This window comes from Podarcis filfolensis (genome assembly GCF_964270895.1).
Source record: "Podarcis filfolensis genome assembly, chromosome: 6".
In the NCBI taxonomy this organism is placed as follows: Eukaryota; Metazoa; Chordata; class Lepidosauria; order Squamata; family Lacertidae; genus Podarcis; species Podarcis filfolensis.
In genome coordinates, this window is record NC_139609.1 from 84,042,726 (window position 1) to 84,068,467 (window position 25,742).

At 44.4% G+C, this 25,742-nt stretch overlaps 2 protein-coding genes and 1 long non-coding RNA gene across 5 annotated transcripts in view; 1 reads left to right on the plus strand and 2 right to left on the minus strand.

Annotated features, from left to right (window-relative positions):
* LOC310764493 overlaps positions 1–7,360 on the minus strand; it is a 76,629-nt gene extending 69,269 nt beyond the window's left edge. For all 3 annotated transcript variants that reach the window (XM_083618588.1, XM_083618586.1, XM_083618587.1), the window contains exon 1: positions 7,030–7,360. In XM_083618588.1, the coding sequence (XP_083474714.1) occupies positions 7,030–7,065 (36 nt within the window). In that variant the 5' untranslated portion in view covers positions 7,066–7,360. The remainder of the gene's footprint in view (positions 1–7,029) is intronic.
* Positions 1–25,742, minus strand: part of LOC310764837 — a 392,409-nt gene that overhangs the window by 224,466 nt on the left and 142,201 nt on the right. The gene's annotated exons all lie outside the window — the stretch shown is intronic.
* MC3R (melanocortin 3 receptor) lies at positions 22,938–24,816 on the plus strand. The gene is made up of 2 exons (XM_083619765.1): positions 22,938–23,107; positions 23,317–24,816. The coding sequence occupies exons 1-2, from the start codon at positions 22,954–22,956 to the stop codon at positions 24,345–24,347; spliced, it is 1,185 nt and encodes a 394-aa protein (XP_083475891.1). The 5' UTR covers positions 22,938–22,953; the 3' UTR covers positions 24,348–24,816.

The window sequence follows — 25,742 nt, forward strand, 5'->3', positions numbered from 1 at the left end:
GTATCAGGGCTGTAAGCCAAGTGACCTCTTCCTCCTCCCTTTATAGTTCACTTAGTTTTAATCAACCACTTTGCAGCACCATATTCCCCAGGCTTCTTATCAATTTTGTTAGACTTTTAGTTAAAGGCCACCTCTCCTATGCAATTGATTTCCCCCCACCAGTCCTTGGCAAGGTTGTTTGGGGTTGATTTTTCACTGTATATATACAGCAAGTGATCGATTGCATTTAAATAAGGCAAAATTAATCTATATCTCTTGGTATGTATATTCATGGACTCCAAAGAGATCTTTCGCAGCTCGATTCATAGACTCTCTCTTTTTTCATAAACGTTACATTTCAATGTAATTTTGTTCAGAGACTGGAGAAATTGTTAAATAAGATGTCAGGGACTCAGGAGCAGGAGCACTGGGGAGAGAGGAAATGGAGAGTGAAGGGGAAGAATCCGAGGGCAGCGTAGGGGAGTATGACAGTGGCCCGAGAGATTCCATGAGCTTCTCCAGTGAATCAGAAGATTCCCAGAAGGGGGCATCTATGGTCAGGGCAAGGGGGGTCCCAGGGGGGATGCACCAGAAACAAGGAGCCAGAGGGGAACCCCAAAGCAGCAGTGGGGGATCAGGACCAGTTTCCCCACCAGAGCGTAGTGGGGGGGAAGAGTCACATGTGTCAGGGCCAGCGTCTCCTCCAGTGGGGAGAGAGAGTGAGTCAGAGCTGACCACGCCTCCAACGGAGGGGAGGTCAGTTGCAGCTAGCCCCCCCAGAGGGGGAAGCAGTGACAGCAGCAGCAGTGAAATGGTCAGGAGGAAAGTTACCGGCTGGGCGCGCGCGCCAAGTTCAAATGTACAGGCGCGGGGAACAGCAGGAGACCCGGATGGGGAACCAGCTCCTAAAGCCCGCCGGAGGGAGGGGGAAGGCTCAGGGGATTCAGCGTCAGAAGAGTCTAGAAAGGGCGAGACCCCAACGGCCAGGCGGAACCAGAGGCGGAAAGAACAGAGGAAGAGGTGGAGCAAGGCTAGAATCTTAAATTGGTGTCAAGGGGGAGGAGACTCAGACGGAGCATCAGCGGTCTGACAGTTGAGACGTAGAGCTGCGCGCTGCGGCTCTGGAAGTGAAACTGAACTTCAATAAAGACTTTTGTACTTAACAACGAAGCAGCGTTGGTCCTTTGTGAGCTGGGACCTTGGGCAGCTCTGACATAAGACCTTCCAGAAAAGCTCAGTTAGTAGGGAGGTCTTGTAGTGAACTTAAATGGATGCTCACCACTCCAGATTCACATGAAGAAGCCAGTTTACATCTGGTTTACCATGGGTCAATCAGGTATCACTGTTAACATTGACTGGTGCCTTCTGTGCATGAATAACATGGAGGCTCAACAGTAATCAGTCAATGGTAGATATGCTGTCCGTGTTCCTCTAATAATATTTGCTTCCATGGATATTGTTTGGCTGTTGAGAGCCAGTATGGTGTAGTGGTTAAGAGTGGTAGACTCGTAATCTGGTGAACCAGGTTCACGTCTCCGCTCCTCCACATGCAGCTGCTGGGTGACCTTGGGCTAGTCACACTTCTTTGAAGTCTCTCAGCCCCACTCACCCCACAGAGTGTTTGTTGTGGGGGAGGAAGGGAAAGGAGAATGTTTGCCGCTTTGAGACTCTTTAGGGTAGTGATAAAGCGGGATATCAAGTCCAAACTACTACTACTACTACTACTACTACTACTCTTCTTCTTCTTCTTCTTCTTCTTCTTCTTCTTCTTCTTCTTCTTCTTCTTCTTCTTCTTCTTTCCTGCTGGTGGAATATATGATTGCAACTGCTTTATATCACTGTTGGCCATGGCAGAGTGACCACACAGCTATGCAGGATCTTTGGATTGACATGCCCAGTTGCCACTCATTGTTACAAGGAAAGACCATATTCCATATATATTTTTTCATTACTTTACTACTTTACTACTATGACAGTAGAACACTGGGAGCAAAATAGAATCAAAGCGTAAAGCAGAGTACCCTTATCTTCCAGGCCCACCAATTAATATTTGTCTTCGCCAACTAAAACGAGTGTACATTTTTCACGAGAAATCATAGCAGATCGGAAGTTAAGGATGCTACGGTTTACTAAGTGGGTAAGCCAGTAATGCAAAAATAAATTTAAAAAATAAATCACAGACTGTTAGCAAAAAGGTAGCCTTGGCTAACAGGACAGGATCATGAACCAGCATGAAGCAGAGATTCACCAGCTCTCCACCATCCAGCAAAGAAAAAAGGGGGGGGACAATTCAGAGACATGAGTACTCTGTAAAATAAATAAATAAAAGTTAAACTGCAACCCTGGTTTAAATTAAGCTGGTTAAAAGCTATTGGCACCCAGTGCTTTTTTTCTAGGGGGACGCAGGGGTACACATACTCCTAAACGTTTTGTGAATCTAAGTTTGGCCTCATTGAGGGGAAGTATTTCCATATGAGTAGGAAAAATGAGAGTACCCCTAAATATATATTTTTTGGGGGGAGCACTGTTGGCACCAATAGGATTTAAGCAGCCAGTGTACGTATTGGCAGCTGAAAGCTGGTACCTTTGTTTACGTACTTAATTCGTTCCGGAGGTCCATTCTTTTTTTTTTAAAAAAAAAAGATATTTATTGGAGTTTTACAAAGACATGAATTTAAAAAATCATATAAAAAAAAGAAATACAATAAAAGAAACATAGAAAAATACATGAAATAAGAAAAGGAAAATAAAAACAATCCATTTTTGTAACCCTAACTCGTTATCTTATTTCCTTGGCCTCCTCACACCTCCCCTTTTTGTATTCCCATTTAAATAATCAAATCAGCAAATCCTTACCGTCTTTCGTTTATCTTAACTCTATATCTTAACATATTATAACTCTATATTTTCATCCATTTATCAATTCATTTTTGCATATTCATATTAACTTTGTTGCTAATGCCACTTATTTTCAATCCAACATCATTTTAACATTCATTAATTTTACAGTCCATTTTAGGTCCATTCTTAACCTGAAACTGTTCTTAACCTGAAGCACCACTTTAGCTAATGGGGCCTCCCACTGCCACCGTGCAGCCGCCGCACGATTTCTGTTCTCATCCTGAGGCAAAGTTCTTAACCCGAGGTACTATTTCTGGGTTAGCGGAGTCTGTAACCTGAAGCGCATGTAACCTGAAGCGTCTGTAACCCGAGGTACCACTGTACTGTATAAACTGGGAAGATCCACCATCCCTGATTTCAGCTAATTAGAAAGTACATGGAGATCAAGATAGTGTGGGGCATTTTCTTTGGTGGATAATGCAGGATGACAACTGGAAAGGCGGCACAAAATAGAAAATTTAAATGTTTGCATTACTATACAGATTAGCTGTGGTATTTTGAATTAGTGCATTTTCTAATCCAATCAGCTGATCTGTACAAATATGTTTTCCATCATACCAGTATGATGTTACCCACTTAGAGGTTTTCTATCCATCAAGCATGTGTGTGTGTGTAATAAATAAGATCAATAGAGTACAAAACCCAATCTTACTAGTTAATTGGAAAACCATTTAAAATGCATCACCTAAGGCAGCAGCCCAAAAACCAGAACCAGCCCTGCGCACAGAGGGTTTGGAGTGCTCTGCCAGCAAACATTCTGTTTTAGTGACACTGACTCCAACATGAAATACTATCTCATGGGGAAGCATTTCTGATTAAAAACCAATTTTAAAGCTCTCATTTTTAATCCGTGGTTAATGAAATCATGGGCCCGCTGCCACAATTAATCAAATAATAGTAATCTGCATTAGGGATCGTATTTCAAGTAGCCCTGAGGGAAACTTTGCATCAGCTCTTTGCACAAGGGAATGTTCTTCCCCTCACATGCCCCCCTACAGCTGCTCTGTGGGAGGGTGCTGCACATGTGTGGGGTGGGGAGTGGGGAAAGTCCCATTGTGCAAGCAGAACTTGGTCCATTTCAAACATGGGTCCATCTAGCACAGTATTGTCTACATTGACCAGAATCGGCTCACCTGGGCTTCAGACAGAGGCCTCTTGTAGCCTTAGTCTGATATGGTGGAAACTAACATGGCACCTTCTGTATTCAAATCAGATGCTCTCCCTACTAAGACCCTAACTAGTAGTAGTAGTAGTAATAATAATAATAATAATAATAATAATAATAATAATTTATTATTTGTACCCCGCCCATCTGGCTGGGTTTCCCCAGCCACTCTGGGCGGCTTCCAACAAAGACCAAAAATACACTAAGATATCACACATCAAAAACTTCCCTGAACAGGGTTGCCTTCAGATGTCTTCTGAAAGTCAGGTAGTTGTTTATCTCTTTGACATCTGATGGGAGGGCGTTCCACAGGGCGGGGGGCCACTACCGAGAAGGCCCTCTGCCTGGTTGCCTGTAGCTTTGCTTCTCGCAATGAGGGAACCACCAGAAGGCCCTCAGCGCTGGACCTCAGCATCCAGGCAGAACGATGGGGGTGAAGACACTCCTTCAGGTATACAGGACCGAGGCCGTTTAGGGCTTTCAAGGTCAACACCAACACTTTGAATTGTGCTCGGAAACATACTGAGAGCCAATGTAGGTCTTTCAAGACCAGTGGTCTCGGCAGCCACCCCCAGTCACCAGTCTAGCTGCCGCATTCTGGATTAGTTGTAGTAGTACCAAAGTACCAAAAATTGCTGATGATCTTACAGCTGTTGCACTCCTGGATCTGCACACTGGAAGATGAAGGCACTAATGGTGTTCTTAGGGCCAAATTAGATGTGAGGATCCAGCCATATCCATATATCTGTTCAGCAGAAAGTGTATCTTTCATTTTTAAACATGTAATGGAAGATGCAGGTCCATTGATCCAAACATATTATATATATATATATATATATATATATATATATATATATATATATATCATTAAAGATTTTTTGTGTTAAAAAACTGATGGACAGGGAAAGGTACATTTATCATCTCCACTTTCAATTCATAGTTTCCCCTTATCTGTCCCCCCTCTCTTTTCTCCCAACCAATGTCTATGATAAAAGTGTCTCTCACTAAATGTGAGTGCTCCAAGCATTGTAACCTCCCCACTCCCACCCCAGCTCAGCTCACTTTAGTCAGAGAATCCAACTAAACATTAGGAAGAGCTTTCTGACAGTCAGAGCTGTTCTACAGTGGAGTTGGACTACCTTGGAAGGTGGTGGACTCTCAACTGGAGGTCTTTAAACAGAAGTTAGATGACCATCTGTCAGGGATTCTTTAGCTATAGGATTGGACTCCATGATCCTTGGTCGGGGCAGACTTTGGCAATCTTTGTTAGTGCAGCATCCTGTTTGAGGCCAAAATTTGACGCCCCAGAAGGAACTTCTCAATTATGGATCTTCTCAACTTTGCGCCCCCTCAGTTTGGTGCCCTATGCGGGGGAAACTGCCTGCACTGCCCTAAATCTGACAAGGGATCTTTGGGATCCCTTCCAACTCTACAATTCTATGATTCAATGTGTACAGTGGTACCTTGGTTTATGAACTTAATCTGTTCCGGAAGTCCTTTCTTAAACCAAAACCGTTCTTAAACCGAGGCGCGCTTTCCCTAATGAGGCCTCCCACCACCAGTGCCCTTCCACCATTCGGATTCCGTTCTTAGACCAAGGTAAAGTTCTCAAACCAAGACACTATTTCCCTTTTTTAAAAAAAATATATATATTTATTTATTAAAGTTCTTATGTTACATCGGTAAACATTATCATATTACATCACAAGACTTATTATACTATAATTTTCAACATGCATACAAAGTTTATATACTAAAAGAAAAGAAAAGGGGGAAAGGGAAAAAACAAGGACAAAAAACTATTCCAAAATCATATATGTACCAACACTTTGGACTTCCTGTCTATCCCGTTGTATATTCCTTTTTTACAAATGAATGTACTCTTATTATTGTATATTTCTTTATTATTATTATTATTAATATTACTATTATTATTATATTATTGTATATTTCTTTACATTTTATCTAATATATTCTCAAATCAATATGCACCCTTGGTCTTATTTCTCAACTCAGTCTCTCTCCAACATCAATAGAATGCTAGCATAGATAGTGAACCTTTACTGTATTTTTGAACATATATCTTATATCTATCTCCCAAGACACTATTTCCAGTTTTGCGAAGTTTGTAAACCAAAGCATTCTTAAACCGGACTGTTCTTAAACCGAGGTACCACTGTACTGAAGCAAGGCAGAGAAAATACAAAGCAACAGTGAGCAGTGAGGGAAGAAAGCAGAGGGGACCCTCACTCGACTTGCCTGCAGGATCCACTTAATGTAAAGCATAGGCACACGTGCACGCACGCACACACATACATACACACACAGAGACACACACCACAACTCTCACTTGATACATGAATGAAGCAGACACAGGAATAAATGCACATGTGCCCATCACATCTACTTTGGTCCCTAACAGTTACTTAATGATTATCTAGGCTCTTAGGCTGCTATCTCCAAATCACTTAAGCTTGCTTAATCTTGACAATGGGACAAAAGTGGATCCTGTGAAGTATACTGCATTAAGAAGTCTGTATGATCGCTCTGTAAGAAGCTAACTCAAACTGATACTTCTTATCCCCCAGCAGCCATGTAAGTGAGGTGCACAGGATTGCAGTCTTAATTCTTAATTGATGGACTCCTCTTCCTATGTTAGACAATCTGTAACATCCCATGAGTGTGGGGCTTCCATATAACAAAATCCCAGACAATGCTGTTCAGTGGCGTAGCGTGGGTTGTCAGCACCCAGGGCAAGGCAAGTAATTTGCGCCCCCTAACCTGTGGATTTGCGCCCCCTAACCCATGGATTTGCGCCCCCTAACCCTAACCCCCAGATGTTGCGCCCAGGGCAGCCGGCCCCCCCTGCACCCCCCACGCTACGCCACTGATGCTGTTTACAAGTTGCTTGCAAGCAGGCTCATATTAGTTGTGCCTAGTGAATGCCATTGGCAGCTAGAGGGAGAAAGAATGTATTCCTTTACCTGTGGAACGACATCTAGAGCTTTTGCGTTCTCCATTGCTTCTCCTTATTTCAGCAGTTTCCCACAAGAGTCCATTCTGTTGTTTATTTATGAAGAACACTTGCTTTTCCACAATACAGCTTTTCCCTTTTCCCACTCTGCTTCTCAGAAGTTCTCGACCAGAACAATTATTAATTAATTGACCATTTCTTCCTCGTATGTGCTCATATCTCAACGAGAAAGGGAAGTTACCCAGGCGGTTTCTGGTAATTACCTCTGAAGGGAGGGGAGGACAAAGCTTGTTTGCTTTATTTCTGGTTTCCCTTTTCGTTACTTCCTTTTAGTGGATATATCAGAGGCATAACCTAGTAATACACCCAGGTTTATTTGAAAGCAGTGTCTGTTGGTTGCTGGAGCAACATTTGAATAGGGAGAGCTGTAATCTATGGGGTTGCTCAGTTCTCCAAGCACAGGTGCAGGTCTAGGAGCACTAACATCTTTAGCATATGCGCCGCCAGGGTGCAAAGATCCACCCAGTGCCCCCAAATTTAGTTTAGCTGCCCCCCAAGGTGTCAAAGGTGCTGCTGACCTCGCTGCCGCATAGCAGCTCAATACAATACGTAACATAATATTTTGATGTAAGAGTTAATTTTGCATGCACGGCACCATTGAGAATGACAAGCACCACCAATGAGCCTGACAAACACCGCTGTTGTGAATGACAGGCGCCGCCGCTGGCACAGCACGTCTTTGGTAAATGAGTGCACAAAGTCGAAAGGCCTTTAGTAAAACAGTAGGTATACATTTTGGTAATACCTAGGTATATATGTATTTTGTTTTTCTAGCTTCATCAAAATTATTTATTATTTCATAACAGGTAGATAGTTAAGAGTTTAGACGGCTTCAGCAGTGGGTGCCTGGCATGTTACAGTTGTTTTCCAGCTGTGGAGAAGCCATGTAGCCCAGATCTTGACCTACACACCAGGGGAAGGCATGCATCTATTGTGAGTGGCTATCTTTTGCAGACTGAAAGCAAGAACAGCAATTACTGATCATATTCACTGGTCTGGCTTCTATTTGGGACATGGGATGAGACCTGTATTTGTGGAGGCCTGATTTGTACAATCACACACACACCCTTTCTTTAGGGGAAGAAGGAGAAAGTCCCCCAGAAGTGGGCCTCTGAGTCTACCTGAAATACCTTCCTCCAATGTATATTATCATTTGATTGCAAAAACCATAATAACTTCATAAACTCTGACCCAGAGATGGAGAAACTTTAGAGAACACTTAATCCAGGCAGGTGAAACTCAAAGGCCCTAGGGATGTATAGAATACCATTCAAACAGTAGCAGCCGGTGGGGTGGCATGGCTTTCTTCCCAATGCGGAAGTCATTACTGGCAACAAAGAGGAGGAGGGAATGAGGAGTGGAGGTCAGTGTGGTGTGGACACAGTGGCAGAACCAACCCAATGCTCCTCCCACCATGCCTGAACCACACCAACCTCCCTGCTGTCTCGCCCCTCTTTCTGATAGCAACTTCCACATTGGGAAGCCAGGTAAACAATGCTGTTCCACCCCACCAACCACAACTGTATTCATATATTGTAGCCCTTTTCAGAAATCCTTTTTCAGATTCTCATTGTAGGACATCTCAGTGCAAATCTCCACCTTTATTTTATTTTATTTTATTTATTTTGCTAATGAACTCTTGAAAAGAACTAAAATGCTTATCAACCTTGGGTTTTACAGACTGCTGTTTAGGGCCAGCGCTTCCATTAGGCAGAGGGAGGCAGAATCCTCAGGTGGATGATTTTGAGTGTCACAAAGGAACAGCAAATTGTTAATTATTTAGTCTATTTTCCTTTTCAACCAGGGAAAGGAAGAGGCTTGTGGGGTTTTCTGTTTCAGGTGCCAGAATAACTGAGTGAGGCTTTGGTATTGTACAACTTCCTGTTCTGCTTCAGGCAACTAAATGTTTTGGGACAGCCCCATCACTGTTGCAACAGGCTTCAGGGGATGACTTCTGGTTTTTTGGGGAAACAGACAGCCAGGTAAGAAGGAACAGGGCTCATAGAATAGAATCATAGAATCATAGAGTTGGAAGAGACCACAAGGGCCATCGAGTCCAACCCCCTGCCAAGCAGGAAACACCATCAGAGCACTCCTGACATATGGTTGTCAAGCCTCTGCTTAAAGACCTCCAAAGAAGGAGACTCCACCACACTTCTCCACCACACTCCACACTCGTGTTGTTAGAATACACAGCTCAGCCATAAGGTCTGCTCACTACAACTAGAGCTGCCATTAAAAAATAAATAAAAACAAAAAAAATGTTTAGTATGTCTAGGCAAGTCCTAACCTGAGCACATGGTTTGCATGCAGAAATCCTCAGGATCATTGGCTAGCATCTCTGATTGAAAGGATCAGGTAGAAGGTGATGGGAAAGATTTTTTTGCTGGAGACCCTGGATTGCTAATACCAGAAAAAGCAGATAGTAGTAACTGCTAACTGAACTAACAATCTGAGTTGGTACAACAAACCCCCTTCCGATGTTGCTGCTGACAGGGGCGTCTTACCTATAGAGGCTAGTGGCACAGGGTGCCTGGGCGCCAAGTTCTGGACGGTGCCAGGGAAGAGGCGGAGGCTGGACACAGCACCTCCTGGCATCAGCTCACTGCCCACGCCCTCCTCCGCCATGCCGCGCTGCACCCGGAGCCTCCGCCTGCCGTGGCCACCATGGCACAAAGCGGCCAGCTGAGCCGGGAGCTGCCGCGTCCAGCCTGTCTCTTACCCGCCGGAGGAGCTGCCTTCCAGCCGCTGCCCACCTCCTCCAGCCCCACAAAGCTGGGCACGTCGCCAGTAGCACCATCCTCCCTAAAAAAAGGTCGGCAACTCTGGGAAAGGAGGGGCACCAGAGGGATCTTCGCACCACTGCGCCAGATATGCTTAAGACAGCCCTGGCGGCTGACTTAAAAATGCATCATTCTAATAATGAATATATAGATATACTACAGGGTAAGGTGACTCTCCCTTTAGAATTAAGCTTCAAACATGGAATCATATAATTCCATGTTGGAAGGGACCCAGGGGCCATCTAGTCCAACCCCCTGCAATGCAGGAATCTCAACTAAAACATCTGTGACAGATGGTCATTCAATCCCTGCTTTAAAATCTCCAGCGTAGGGAAGTCCACCACCTTTTGAGAGAGTCTGTTCCATTGTCAAACAGCTCTTACTGTCAGAAAGTTCTTCCTAATGCTTTGTCTCCATCTCCTTTCTTGTAACTTGAATCCATTGGTTCAGGTCCTACCCTCCAGAGAAGGAGAAAACAAGCTTGCTCCACTGTTATGTACTGAGTTGAATAGGATCCAAACTGCAGCAGTCTGATTGGTCCTAGAACAATAGGATCCAAAAGGCAGCAGTCTGATTGGTCCTAGAACAATACAGCAGTATGATTGGTTGGCAGGAACCACCCAATCATGCTCCAGATAGAAGTGAATCCACAACCTGATTGGCTTACAGTAGAATTCTGGAACTAGCCAATCATGTGCAGCCCATTGTGTAAATAATGTATATAAAGCAGATACTTTGAGGGGACATTCATACATTCCTCCTCACCACTATGAGCTGAATAAAGAGCATGAAATCACTTTGCGACTCTGAGTATATTTCATCCACCTTCCACATGACAGCTCTTCAGATATTTGAAGATGGCTATTGTATCTTCCAGGGAGTCCTTTAATGCAGTTCACCACAACCACCTGAGGTCAAAAAAACACAGTACTCCTAGTTACCAGCTCAGCCTCATAGGGCTGTTGTGAGTCTAAAATGAATGGTGCAGAGGGAACATTGAAAGGGCAACATAAAATATATTTCCTGTTCATCAGGATACTCTATGCCGGGAATGCAGTGTGTGGAACACAATGCTTTAATTCTTCCAGAGCAGCAAAAAAGCTTGAGCTGGGTTTTCCCCAAGCGCAGTCTTGGATTTTTCCCCCCTAAGGGCTTTGTGTGTGTGCTTTCTCCTGCTCAACCTGTATTTGCTGTACCTAAAAACAGCATTATGTGTTGGCTGCTGAAGATCTTCATTTACTTCCTCATTCCTAACCTGAACTTCATCTGTTGCCATAGGCAGTGCCTTCTGTTTTGATCAAAGCGGAAGGCAATCTCTGTCATGGGTGCCTCCCAGCCAAAGGAATGCACACAGCAGATAGTTAACTCTTTATTGTCAAACGCGGACAACTACAGTGGTTTCTACAGCTCCGAACACCCATACACACCAGTCTAGCATCCAGGATATAATCCCTGGTCTGCCCTCTATGGAGCAGTTGCAGCAACAGGGAGCCGCTCTCCTTCCACCAGCTTATGTACCTCCCCCTGACAGACCGCTCACACACATTTTGGACTCACAGCTGTCCATGGAGGCACAGGTCAATTCTGTATCCAGGGCAGCTGTCTACCAGCTCCATCTGGTACGCAGGCTTAGACCCTATCTGCCAGTGGTGCATGCTCTAGTTATCTCCCGCTTGGACTACTGCAATGCGCTCTATGTATTTTAAATCTTTGTTGGAAGCCACCCAGAGTAGCTGGGGAAACCTAGCCAGATGGGCGGGGTACAAATAATAAATTACTATTATTACTATTACATGTGTGGAAGCTGTCTCTGTTCTTCCCTCTTCAATCCCCTACTGATTCTGGAAGACAGGGATGCAGAAGGGGGTGGGGAAGCACCTGGCCCCTCACTTGCATGGCCTGCCTCTTCCTCCTCTTCTTATGACCCATCCTCTGCTCCACACTCCAGCTCTGAAGCTTCCCCTGCCTCTGTTTCTTGCCTCCTGGCTGGTACAGGTCTCCACAAATCACTGGCCTCCAACCCCCATGCTCCCAGTGCGCACTTGTCAGTGTCCTTCCAGTCCCTGACACTCATGCACAGCTAAGGCTGAAGAAGGGAAGACTTTCAAGATGGGGTTATATTTGGCATCTTTTCTATAACAGTCAGGGTTTAATGTCTTGCAGCACAAGCCAAACCCAAGATCAAGTCAATGTAGATTCTGCCAGCTTCCTAAACTTAGTATTGCAATGTTCACCTGTAGATTGCATCATTCATATATTTATCAATTATATTTTGTTGTTCTCCAGTACAGCAAATTGTTCCAGTAACAGCCATCACCTGCCTTGTCTCCTTCTTTACAACCAGTCCATTGGGTGGTACTGGCTGTCAGACATCCCCTCCTTAGTGTCAGTCTTGCTCTTGCAGAACTCAACAGGGAGAATGGGGCCAAAAACCAGGAATAGTTGCCTCCGCCAGGATCATGGGCTCTTCTACTTCTGAGCTTCCTACCATTCCCAATAGCCATCACCCTCACTGCTTGTTCTCCATGTTGAAAGAGGACTCTTTATTTCTAAGCTTCCATAGAACTGGTGGTTACTGTTGATTATAAAATGCTGGCTTAAAATAGCATTGATAGCTGGTGGCTACTAACTTTAGTATGCACCCAGTTTGCTTGGATGAGTGCTGGAAAAGAAGAGATGAACTGTTGCCAGACTTCAGTCCAGGCAAATACATCTGGGAGGTGGTTGTTATGAGAAACATCCCACAGTAGAAATAAGCTGAAGGGTTATGTGCTGAGCTGCCCTATTAGAAAGAGCAATCCTTGTTTCAAAGGCACGTCATGTGACTCTTTCCCACACTACCACCTCCTCTAGGTATCATTTATGCAAACAGCCAAAAAGGGGTGAGGAGGGAGGTTTGGAGGAGAGAGAGGTGTCTGGTCTGTTTTATTTTTGTTTCCTGATTCCAGTGAGAAAAAACAAAGCTCAGCTAACAAGGATCAGATGGGGAGCCTACATGTACTGAAGCAAATACATATTGCACTTTGAGGGGAGAGAGAGAAAATCCATCAGTCAGTCCTGGCTAATAGGTACTTGCTGCGATGCAGGATACCAGTTCAGTGACACTGTGGGTCTCCAAGGACGGCAATATCACAAGGAAGGCTGGCAATGGACCACGCACCAAATAAAGCAGAGGTTTTGCATTGAACTTCAGCACACAAAGAAGTGGAAAGCAATACATTTAGCAGTTATGGATCTCCTGGGCAGGATAAAGAGGCAGGTCAAGAAACATTTACAGGAGGAGAGAGTGTGAAGGGCGGCGGGAACATCCTCCCACTCTTTGGGTTTGCTGTACTTAAATGCCACAGTTCAGCAGCCTAGCTCCAAATGGGATAATCATTGGCCCAGATCTCTTCACTCAGATCTCGGTTTTACCACTTCAGAATGCAGGTTGGGGATCACACTATTGGATTTCATCTCTATACAAAAATAAATAGGAAGCTGACATGTCAGGAAGAACCTTTGTTCTCCCTCTCTCTCTCTTTTTAGGGGTGAGGTTTTGACTTTAGTAAGGGACACAGGTGGCGCTGCGGTTAAACCACAGAGCCTAGGACTTGCCAATCAGAAGGTCGGCAGTTCGAATCCCCATGACAGGGTGAGCTCCCGTTGCTCGGTCCCTGCTCCTGCCAACCTAGCAGTTCAAAAGCACGTCAAAGTGCAAGTAGATAAATAGGTACCGCTCCGGTGGGAAGGTAAACGGCGTTTCCGTGCACTGCTCTGGTTCGCCAGAAGCGGCTTAATCATGCTGGCCACGTGACCTGGAAGCTGTATGCTGGTTCCCTCGGCCAATAAAGCGAGATGAGCGCCACAACCCCAGAGTTGGTCACGACTGGACATAATGACCAGGGGCCCCTTTACCTTTACCTTTGACTTTAGTGGAGGAGCAAGCATTCAATCACTTTGCCACCAAAGTCACAAAGTAGGGTGGCCACTTATGTACTGCTAAAAAAAAGTATGCAGATTTCATAAAATATGCATCTGACCATTTGTATGTCTAGCTGCAAATTTAGAAACAAATGGAAATGCAGTCCCTCTTATCATAGTGGGAAAAACTGTAGCTGGCTTGTTCTCCAGCTGCAGCTACAAATATCCATAGTATCTCTTACTGTTTGTTGTCTTTAAACCAGCCCTAGACTGGGCGGCCCTTGTGAGGGAATAGTCTTTGAAACATACAACTGTCCTCTATCAGCCCTTCAAGTAGAGGACAGCACTCTGTAAAGATGAGCACATGGACAACCTACAGATGGGCTCCATTCAGATTAGCAAGCCACAAGTCGTGAAGGTCTATATCTTCTACTGGGGTGGAGTAGGGCATGGAGAAGCACTTTCCACCCAAGGGCTGGATTTGAATCCAGCCAACCTTTTGAGGGCCACATTCCAACAGTAGGAAGGGCAAAGGGGAGAGAGAGAGAGATGAAATATTCACCCAACTATCAGTTCCATTCATCCATACATGCAACATTCCAGGCAAATCAAAGCTGCAATCAGAACATAGACCATGTTCTACATTAGATGTGGCAGCTCTAGCCAGTATGGCCATCAGTCATGGATGATGGGAAACGCAGTCCCACAACATCAGGAGGTCCACAGGCTCCCCATTTCTGCCCTAGAAAGTGTATGCACATCTATCTGGAAGCAAGTCCCTCTGAATTCAGAAGACTTGTATAGAATTGTGCTGCTTGTCCCATTTACTTTAATGGGAAATATAGGCTTACTTTTATCTCTTTCCCATTGAAATCAATTGGTTCATGCTCAGTATGATATCCGCACATCACATCTTACATTTTACACACACACACACACGTTTGTCTTGTCAATGAAAATGTTGTTTGAAAGTTCATCCATGTGTGCAGTTAAATTATGATCCAATTTTCCCCAAAGAATGTTGAGAACTACAGCTTATCCCTCACGGAGCTACAATTCCCAATGCCTTTAACAAACTACAGTTCCCATGATTCTCTGGAGAACACCATGTGCTGTCAATATACTTTTAAGGAATGACGTGTGTGTGTGACCGCATTTTGCATTACAGTTTGAGGATGATCGAATCAGAGGGATTTTATTGTGCATCATGTTTGAATAAAGAAGGGGCGGGCTGGGGAGAACCTGGAATTTAATTATTTAAATTACTGTGTGTGTCTTGTTTAAATGTAGAATAAACTTTTGGCAGAGCTCGTGAGAATGAATATGGAAAGCCAACAGAGACATCTAGTGGACAAGGCATTCCATACCATTTTAGATAATAATAAAAAAATCACTCATAGAATCATAGAATCATAGAATCATAGAGTTGGAAGAGACCACAAGGGCCATCGAGTCCAACCCCCTGCCAAGCAGGAAACACCATCAGAGCACTCCTGACATATGGTTGTCAAGCCTCTGCTTAAAGACCTCCAAAAAAGGAGACTCCACCACACTCCTTGGCAGCAAATTCCACTGTCGAACAGCTCTTACTGTCAGGAAGTTCTTCCTAATGTTTAGGTGGAATCTTCTTTCTTGTAGTTTGGATCCATTGCTCCGTGTCCGCTTCTCTGGAGGCCACTCAGGATGGCCACTTTTTCAATAATAAAAAATAGGAATCCTGTTACTTTAAGGTTGCAGTGCTAAAGATAATGACCAGTGCTTCACAGCATAACCCTAACCATGAATAAATTTGCATTGGCTTCAGTGGGAATTGCTCCCAGCCATGTGTTCATCAATATTTCTGCAAGTTCAGTTTTTTCCCCTCCCCTTTTAACACTGTGGCATGGCAAGCTGCAGGTTCTGAAATTCCCTCTAGTACAGAGCTGGGGAGTCTGTAGACTCCAAAGCTCAGCAGTCCCCAGACAATGTGGCTCAATGGTGAGGGACCAAGGCTTTTTAAAGGCTCTCTCACCTCTCCTTGGGGGGAGTGACCTCTGGCTTTTTCTTATGAATGAGAGCCAGAATTAGTTTGCCATGCAGGCCAAGTATCCCAGGTGGGCATTCTAAGTACCCCTTTGTATTTGGATAGAACTGGAAGGAGACACCCCAGCTTAGAGAAGTGCTAGGGTCAGGAGATCAGGGTCCTGTGTGACAAGCAGTACTTTATCACTGGAGGCAATGCAACCCAATTCCTTCAGCAAAATCGAATTTCCGTTTTCCTGCTGCAGGTAAGTCTTCCACTTCCCCTTCTGTCTGTTCATTCAAGAAGCCCAAGATGTCACCAAGTAGAATAATAGAATTGTAGAGTTGGAAGGGATACAAAGAGCCATTTAGTCCAACCCCCTTGAGTGCAGGAATCACAGCTACCCCAAATTATTTCCTCCCCCCCTTTCATTCATTTTTTGCTTTCAAACCTAAGCCTGCATTTTTATCTACTTAGTTGGTCTGTACCATTTTTGTTGTTGTTGTTGTTGTTGTTGTTGTTGTTGTTGTTGTTGTGGAGTCGTGTTGTGGAGTCAGGTGGCAATATTTCTACTTTACCTAATGTATGTGTGGGGTTTTGTGTCAGTGTTGCTTGTACGGGTTCTCTTTACTATTTACTATTCGCTTGTGTTCCTTTGGTGGTGAGAGAGGTTGGAGTTGGCCTAGGGTGTGGTTGTTTGTTTGTGATTGGCTGTGGTGAACGTTGTTTTCATGTGTGAGTGGGGTGGGTGGGTGTTTTTGTATCAGGTTAGCCATATTTATTTGTATGCTGTTGGCGGATTCCTATTGTCTTGTTGGGCTGTGTATGTTATAAAGGGGAGCCATACCAGGGTGAAGTCATCTTCTATTTGTCGCCGTGTCAGTTTCAGTTTATTGGTTAGTTTTTCTAATAAGGCTGTTTCCCATATTATTTGATACCAAGGGTCCATGTTTACTCCTGATAGGTCTCTCCAGTGTCTGGCTATGATGTTTCTAGCTGCTGAGAGTACCTGTGTTATGCGCTCTTTGTGCTGTAAGTGTGCATTATCTTAGAAGATGTTTAGTAGGGCCAGTTCTGGGGTGACTTCTAATACTTGCTTAGTTATTTTGCACGTTTCTTTTATGATTGCTGTCTAGAAGAGTTGGATTTGGGGGCATTCCCACCACATGTGGAAGTATGTGCCTGTGGAGGTGCATCCTCTCCAGCATTTTGGTGAGGTTCCTGGGCGTATTAGCGCTAGTTTCCATTGTGTTAGGTATAATCTGTAAGTGAGTTTCAGAGTGAGTTCTTTCCTTTTCACTGATATGGATTTAAAGGGAGGTCTAGACCACATTCTGGTCCATTGGATGGGGTTAATCTCATAGCCTATGTTGTCCTCCCATTGGTTTTTTGATCATGTCTAGGGGGTCTGTGGGATTTTAGAGTAGTATTTTATATATTGCAGATACCATCCCTTTGCCATGTCCCTTTGTTGTTAGGAGGAGGTTTTCGGAGGTGGTCAAGGGCCTAGTTGCTGCTGATTTTACTACTGGATTGTTTAAGAGGGCATGCAATTGGTGATGTGTTAGCCAGGGCATTTGGGTGTCTCCTAGTTTGTCTTTTATTTCTTGTGTTGATAAAGGTTTGTTGTTTTTGCAGAAGTCCGCTAGGTGGTATAAGCCTTTGGCCTGCCAGGTTTTTATCTGGAGGTTTTGTGCTGTGTGGTGGAATAGTAGGTGGTGTGCCAGGGGTATTAGTGGGGATGGGATTGGGGACAGTTTACCTTCTTTTTCTTTCCATGCACAGTCTGTGTAAACCTGTTTGTTGTTTTGGGGATTTTCCTTAGTTAGTTTGGGAGGAATGGGTATGCTGTCATGGGGGACTTAGTTGGTCTGTAGAAGTCCTTGCCTTCTCTGCCCCGTGTTTCTACTCTTGTGGGTCTAATGCAGTGACTATTTTCTCCATTCCCAGGAAGTTTTAAATAACTGTGAAAGCCAGAAGATGGCACCAAACCCTTCTTTACTGTCATTAGAACTGGTGTGAAAACTGAGCTGACAGAGTAGGCGGAGGGCAGAGTCTGAGACTTAGACATTTAAACCACAGTGTCTTCAGATGATTGCAGACATTTAGGGATGGTGCCAAAGCTCCTTGGCAGAGTTATTGCTTTGCATGAAGAAATGAGCCCTCTGTAACATTAATTTCCATCAGCAAACCATTCTGGACTATTAACCAGCAATTTGCCTAAAAATGAAATTATCAGCCAGAAGGAAACTATAAAACATAAAAGGAGCCCTGCTGGATCCAAGGAAGCAGTAAAGGTAAAAGTACCACCTGGCTGGTTGTTAGAAAAACAATAGGAGAGCAGTTGTGGGTGAGCTGAGCTGAAAGCAGGCTGAAAGCTGGGACACAGGCTCAGGCTCGATTTGTGCTGGAATCCAAGGGAGAAGCAAGACCTTCCGGGGTGTTGATGCAGTGAGCCCCTTATGTGCAGGTTGTATATAAACCATATATACTAAAGACACCACAGTCTCAGGTGACCGCCATTCCAAGGGAACCAAACTCTGGGTAAGTGCCTGGAACCCCTGGAATGTCACCGCTTGGAGACTGGACACTGGGTCTCCTCTGCACTGCTTGCTTCCCCTACTTGGCAGAGTGAATTCTTTTCTCTAAAGCTTTAGCATTTGGGATTATACTATTAATGTCCTTGGAGGGTATGTAAATCTAATAGCCCTCTATCAAAAGAAGATTGTCCATGCCAAAGCGCCATTGAAATCCATTAAATTAATTGTGACTAACTTGTCTCATTGTATGTTACAGGACCTAAGAGTGACTGGTCTTTTTTGGATAAAAGCCATTGGATTTAAGCAGGGCCATTTAACAATTGATTTTTGCATACTTATTCCTTGATTGGAACTACATAAGTGTGTTTTTGTGTGAGAGAGCTGTTTACGCGCCTTGTTTGTTATGGTTTTTTTAATGATTTGACGATTGAATTGTGTTGTTGTTTAAAATGATAGGCAATCCAATATGTGTTTAAAAATTAAATGTGATGGCTGTCAGCACACAGAAACTATTCCTCTTTGGGAGGAAGGGAGTTAAAGGGTTGAATATAAATGCCTTAACCTGCTCCACTGCCACCCATAAAATTACTCTCCACCATTCCAAGGCTGCGGTAGACACTTACTTTGCAAACATGAAATCGATGGAGCTTAATTCTGAATTAACATTGTATCTGCCTCGCGATACAATGAAGGAGTGTGCCTTACGGGCGGGAAGTCAAACTGTTGGAATGCAAATTTAACAAAGCAATCCAAACCCCCTTTGGATTGGGGTGGGGTGGAATTAGAAGGCATGGAGGTGTCCCTCCACCAAGCCCAGGCAGTTTCAGTCAGCTGCCTATCAGTTACCACCTATGGAATGATGCTAGCTCAAAGTTTCCCTTTCCATCTACCAAACATGCAGGCCTTTCTGAGAGCAGGGAGGGACTGTCAGAATCTCGTCCTACTCTCGTGTAGGACCCTGGCAGAGACACATGCCCAACTGGCATGTTCCCTCCCTCCTGGTCGATCGTTCGGGAGCTTCAAAAGCTTTCTTCTGCCCGAACATCACAGCGACCGATGCCAACAGACATCAGCACACTTAGGGATCTGCAGAGTTTGCGCAACTTGCATAACAGACCTCAGCAACTCAGCATTTTGGCTAATCTACTTTTATTTACATATGAACACACACGGAGCACTGCAACATGGCTCCCTCTCTCTCTAGCATCAGACAGCAAAGACAAAAAGAACAAAGGACAATAGTCCCACTTCATGGAACACAGTAACACAGACATCCTGTCTCCGTCACTTCCCACTCTGTGGAGTCAAAACATATACCGTCATGTGATAGACAAAAATCACATGACTGCAATCATGGAGCAGGAATTCTAACAGGTACCAGGGGCTATGGTAGCCCAAGAGCCATTGAATCCCAAGCCTTCCCCGCTGCCATCACATGATGACATCAGGCCTAACATGGGTCCAGTCACAGGCTGGCACAGCAGTCTCTCTGCCTGCCACCTGCCACTGCAGCCACCATATATGGCAGGGCTATGAGCACAGCAGTGGCCTCACCAAGCTGAGGGGGCGAGTTAGGATTGCTCCCTTCATAAATACATGTTACAGGACTCACAGAGTTGTTGCTTCACTCCCGGTTCCACATGACATTAGATATTGCCCCGCCTTCATAGCTGACAGCCAATGAAGAGGTGGAAATGGGACAACAAGAACCATGGCACACATTAGGTGGTACTCAACTAGGTTCTTCTCAAAGTAGACCTATTAAAATGAATAGACCTAAGTTCATTGTGTCCATTAGCTTCAGTACGTCTACTCAGAGTAGGACTAGCACTGAATAACACCTGTTGGGTTTACTTAGATTTCATGAGGGTGATGGGTCAAGAATCCTAGAGTTGTACCAGCTGTTTATACAATCTTCGTTCTTCTTTCGTTTCAGATTTTTCCACTTTCGGCGTGTGAAGAAATGAAAAAATATGTTTCATCTTGGCTTTTCTCAAGAGCATTGTTGTTTCGTAGCAACAAGTTGGAATTTCTGCCCCCCACCTTGGGGGGGAAATGCAATGGAGTATTTTGTCCATGATAGTTTGCCTTAACTATAATTACAGAGGCAATCAATGGCCAAGGCTGAGGTGACATCTCAGAAGAAAACCACCGAGAGATATCCAAGGAGCTGACGCCATGTAGACAAGGACGTGTTGGAGTGATACAGATGAGATGCACTGAACAGCCTTGAGATGAGGACTATTTTTGTTATTTAAAAAAAAATGCTTCTTGAGAGTTTGTGAAGAAACTGATCATTGCAATGTGGGGAAAATAATAACAAAGCATTCAGCAGGGAATGATGCAGAAAGCTTTGACATAATGAGTGGTTAATGAGCAACAGAGCAATCCTAACTGTGGCCAGGGAGCAGAAAGGCAGAAGCAGGGGAGCCATTGTCACATCTGAAGTCTTGCCTCTTATGCCAGCCACGGCAGAAGAGGGCAGGGGAAAGCTTTGTTGACAAATTCTGCTGCACCACCTTCTAGGTGGTACAGCCATGATGCCTGAATCTGGCCCCATGCCAGGAGCTAGACTGCCTTAGGATCCAGGGGAACCTATGGTTGGCCTAGCTCTACTCTCGCTCCCATACCATTCCTTTTCTGAGCCATTCTGGGCCACGTTTTCTGCAGCTGCAGTGGGCGGCCTCCCTAGTGGCAGGGTGCCCTCTGCTGGTGGAGGCCAGAAATGCATAGGGATGTCTACTCCATGGGTAGGCAAACTAAGGCCTGGGGGCTGGATCCGGCCCAATCGCCTTCTAAATCCGGCCTGCGAATGGTCCGAGAATCAGTGTGTTTTTACATGAGTAGAATGTGTGCTTTTATTTAAAATGCATCTCTGGGTTATTTGTGGGGCATAGGAATTCGTTCATTTTTTTTTTCCTTCAAAATATAGTCCGACCCCCCACAAGGTCTGAGAGAGTTTGCTGACCCCTGGTCTACTCTACGGGTTCCCAAAGAGGGTGCTGCTGCCTGCAGGCCACAGGGAGATTAACTAGTGAGGGACTAAGAAGACAAGGGTTGGCAGGGGGTGCTTGAAGTGTAAATGACTATCATACTTTGAAAAGCTAGTATCACTGGATCAAGTTCATTAATTTTGTTGAATTAAACTAAATAGTTAAAATTGGATTTCAAATAAATTTGTTGTTGTTGTTTAGTCGTTTAGTCGTGTCCGACACTTCGTGACCCCATGGACCAGAGCACGCCAGGCACTCCTGTCTTCCACTGCCTCCCGCAACAGTACGTTTCCGAGCACAATTCAAAGTGTTGGTGCTGACCTTTAAAGCCCTAAACGGCCTCGATCCAGTATACCTGAAGGAGCGTCTCCACCCCCATCATTCTGCCCGGACGCTGAGGTCCAGCGCCGAGGGCCTTCTGGCGGTTCCCTCCTTGCGAGAAGCAAAGCTACAGGGAACCAGGCAGAGGGCCTTCTCGGTAGTGGCGCCCGCCCTGTGGAACGCCCTTCCAGCAGATGTCAAAGCGATAAACAACTACCTGACATTCAGAAGACATCTTAAGGCAGCCCTGTTCAGGGAAGTTTTTAACGTGTGATATTTTACTGTATTTTTGGTTTTTATGGAAGCCGCCCAGAGTGGCTGGGGAGGCCCAGCCAGATGGGCGGGGTATAAATAATAAATTATTATTATTATTATTATTATTATTATTATTATTATTATGAGTCAAACTCATGCTGGTAGCTTCGACAACACTGTCCAACCATCTCATCTTCTGTTGTCCCCTTCTCCTTGTGCCCTCCATCTTTCCCAACATCAGGGTCTTTTCCAGGGAGTCTTCTCTTCTCATGAGGTGGCCAATGTATTGGAGCCTCAGCTTCACGATCTGTCCTTCCAGTGAGCACTCAGGGCTGATTTCCTTCAGAATGGATACGTTTGGTCTTCTTGCAATCCATGGGACTCTCAAGAGTCTCCTCCAGCACCATAATTCAAAAGCATCAATTTTTCAGTGATCAGCCTTCTTTATGGTCCAACTCTCACTTCCATACATCACTACTGGGAAAACCATAGCTTTAACTATACGGACCTTTGTTGGCAAGGTGATGTCTCTGCTTAGTTGTTACTAATAAGGTAGTGGATGAGTTTATGGAACCAATGGGGTGGTAGCCTAAAAATCTTGGGAACCTCTGCTCTATTCTATTCTAACCTCTTCCAGCAACATGGATTAGGAGTTAAGACTGCATCTTTAGCTTACTGCTCTGATACATATATCCTTCGATTGGAAAAATGTGATGCATTATTCCTCCTGGAAATCTGGCATCCACTGACAGCCTTTTGGAATGAAAAAACAACAGTGAGGAGTGAATGTTGTCACAAATGCACTTTAAATGTAGATTAATTATACACCCAGAACCTGTAATTTTTCTTCTCAGCTATATTTGAATGTTTTTCTCGGTTGTCATGTAATAGACTAATGACAGGCTTTTTTAAAAAGTGTACTTATTATCTTTCTGATCTGCAGAGGGCACCAAATAGTTTTGCAGCAGAGACTTGGAGCAATGGGAATTGTAACTGTCAGTCAAAGAGGTACTTGCTCTCCAATGGTCATTGTGAGACACAGAAGATTAAGTAGGAGTGTTTTCCCCCTATTCATGAATGTATAAAACCCAATGTTCTTTTACTGTTTCTGCCCTCTTTCTCTCAGATGAATCAGGAAGAGATGCTGAGAAGTGCTTTTTAAATCTCCGCTCCAACTGCAGTCCCAGGACATGGGAGGATATCACAAGGACAGTCACTTTAAATTCAACAGGTGAATCATAAAGGGGGCTATTGTTGCCATGATTTCAACTTTCATAAATTTCTGTACCATTTGCTGTTTCATCTGATTTCACTGAAAGAGGGGGCTTTTCTTTCCAGCTGGTGGATTGAATGAAGAGGACTTTTCCCCAATGAAGTATTCCTTGATCTCATTCGATAAAGAGCACTAGAGCAATTCTGAACGATTCTCTCTTTTTACAGATGCTGCTTCCATAACCGCTTGCAAAGCTGAACGCCGTCCCTTAACGATGAACACGACGGTACGCTGGGCTCTAACTTTTCAGCCTGTGTTGGTTAATGCCACTGAAGAGCTCAACGATTCGGTCCTTCTCGGCAGCAGGAGCGACAATGGATTCTGCGAAAAGGTGTTCATTAAAGCCGAGGTCTTCTTGACCCTGGGGATCATCAGCCTTCTGGAGAACATCCTCGTCATCCTTGCCGTGATCAAAAACGGCAACCTGCATTCCCCCATGTACTTTTTCCTCTGTAGCCTGGCTGCAGCAGACATACTGGTGAGTATGTCCAATGCCCTGGAGACCATCATGATTGCCATCCTGAGCAATGGCTATCTCATCATGGAGGACCGCTTCATCCAACATATGGACAATGTCTTTGACTCAATGATCTGCATCTCTTTGGTTGCCTCCATATGCAACCTTTTGGTCATAGCCATTGACAGGTACATTACCATTTTCTATGCACTCCGCTACCACAGCATCATGACCGTGAAGAAAGCCCTGGCTCTCATCGGGCTCATCTGGGTCGCCTGCATCTTTTGCGGCATCATGTTCATTGTCTACTACGAGAGCAAAACTGTCATTGTCTGCCTCATCACCATGTTCTTCACCATGCTTTTCCTCATGGCCTCGCTGTACGTCCACATGTTTCTGTTTGCGCGCCTGCACGTCAAGCGCATCGCAGCTCTCCCGGTGGACGGAGCCCCCCACCAGCGTACCTGTATGAAAGGGGCGGTCACAATCACTATTCTCCTCGGGGTCTTTGTTGTCTGCTGGGCTCCTTTCTTCCTTCATCTCATTCTGATCATCTCCTGCCCAACCAACCCACACTGTGTTTGCTACACCTCACATTTCAACACATACCTGGTCCTTATCATGTGCAACTCGGTCATCGATCCTCTCATTTATGCCTTCCGGAGCTTGGAGATGCGAAAAACATTCAAGGAAATATTCTGCTGCTGTTACGGCATAGGCTCAGGACAGTGCATGCTCTGAAGTGCTAACCTTCTGCTGTCTATGAAGGCATTAGGTGGCTAGCTTTGAGGCAAAAATCCTAAATACTGTCTGAAAGTGTCATTGCTAAGAATGATAAAGGGGAAAGGCTTAAGGACTGAGGGTAACAGGGGAAGAGCTATGATTTCCTCGCTGCTTGCCACCTTTCAGTTTTTAAAAACTAAATGGCAAAAGAGTACATTAATGCAGTATGCTTGCACTTTTGTAGGGATCACAGAATTGCAGTACTTGAGAGGAACTGGTGTAAATTACAGTATCCCGGCGCCCGTGCTTCTCACTGTTACATATAATAAAATTTCAGCAGATATACTTTCTCGTGTTGTGTGACACTGCAGGCACTTGGCAAGTTGCACCTGACAAGGACCTATGAAAAGGATCTATGAAACCTCTAACATTGGCTGAAAGTTTGGCTATCCTAGCTACACATATGGGGGGGGGAGCTCCTTTGAACACCGTACAGAACTGTGTGACCTGGCTGCAGTCCCGTGAACATTACATAAGGGTAAATATTACTCTTTATGCAAAAGAGTAAACCTGATTAGGATTACACTGTAAATAATATCCTTTTTACTACGTGCTAGCAAATCATAGTTGCTGCTGCTGCTTTTTCAGTGCATGCCATCAGCACTGTGCTAAAGGTCTTATCTGGAGCAGGCTGTATGATGAATGCCACACTTTTTTTACCAGACGGATGAAAAGCTAGCAAGTCACAGAACTGCTGTTGAAAAAGACTTTAGGTACTCATCCTTGTGTTCTCAGAACAAACATGAGAAAGATACAGTCAGGTGACAGCTTTCATTGCCTGCAAACATTCTAATTCCTTAACGGATACCAGCAAATCTGAGATCACATGTGTTTCCTAAGAGTGTATTCTATTGCTGCTCCGTTATTGAGAGAGAGAGGAAAAAAAACACAGTTCTTTTCTAGCTTCTTGGATGGTGTGTTCGCTAAGCTTTTCCTGACAGTAGACTTGTTCAAAGAGTGAACACCTTTGTTTATTTGTACAGCTCAACTCTTTTATTGTATACATATTGTTGTACACAGGCCTGCTATTTTATGGCATGGTGGTATGCAAATAATATAATTTAATAAATACATTATTGTGCACACAGGTACATGGACTGTACACTCATTGAAGGTTACATGTGAATACGATAACTGTAGGATCATGCAGCTCATCTGTTTGTGTACACAGAAGGCTTGTACACAATGAACACAGGCACAAGCTGTCTCTACTTGTATGCAGATGTCTGTGTGACAGAGTGCACACATGTTCAGCTCAGCTATTTTGTACACAGGTACGCAAATTGTACACTGGTTGGATGCAATGTATGAACACACCTACTTAAACAAAATGCACACTTGATGGATGTAATA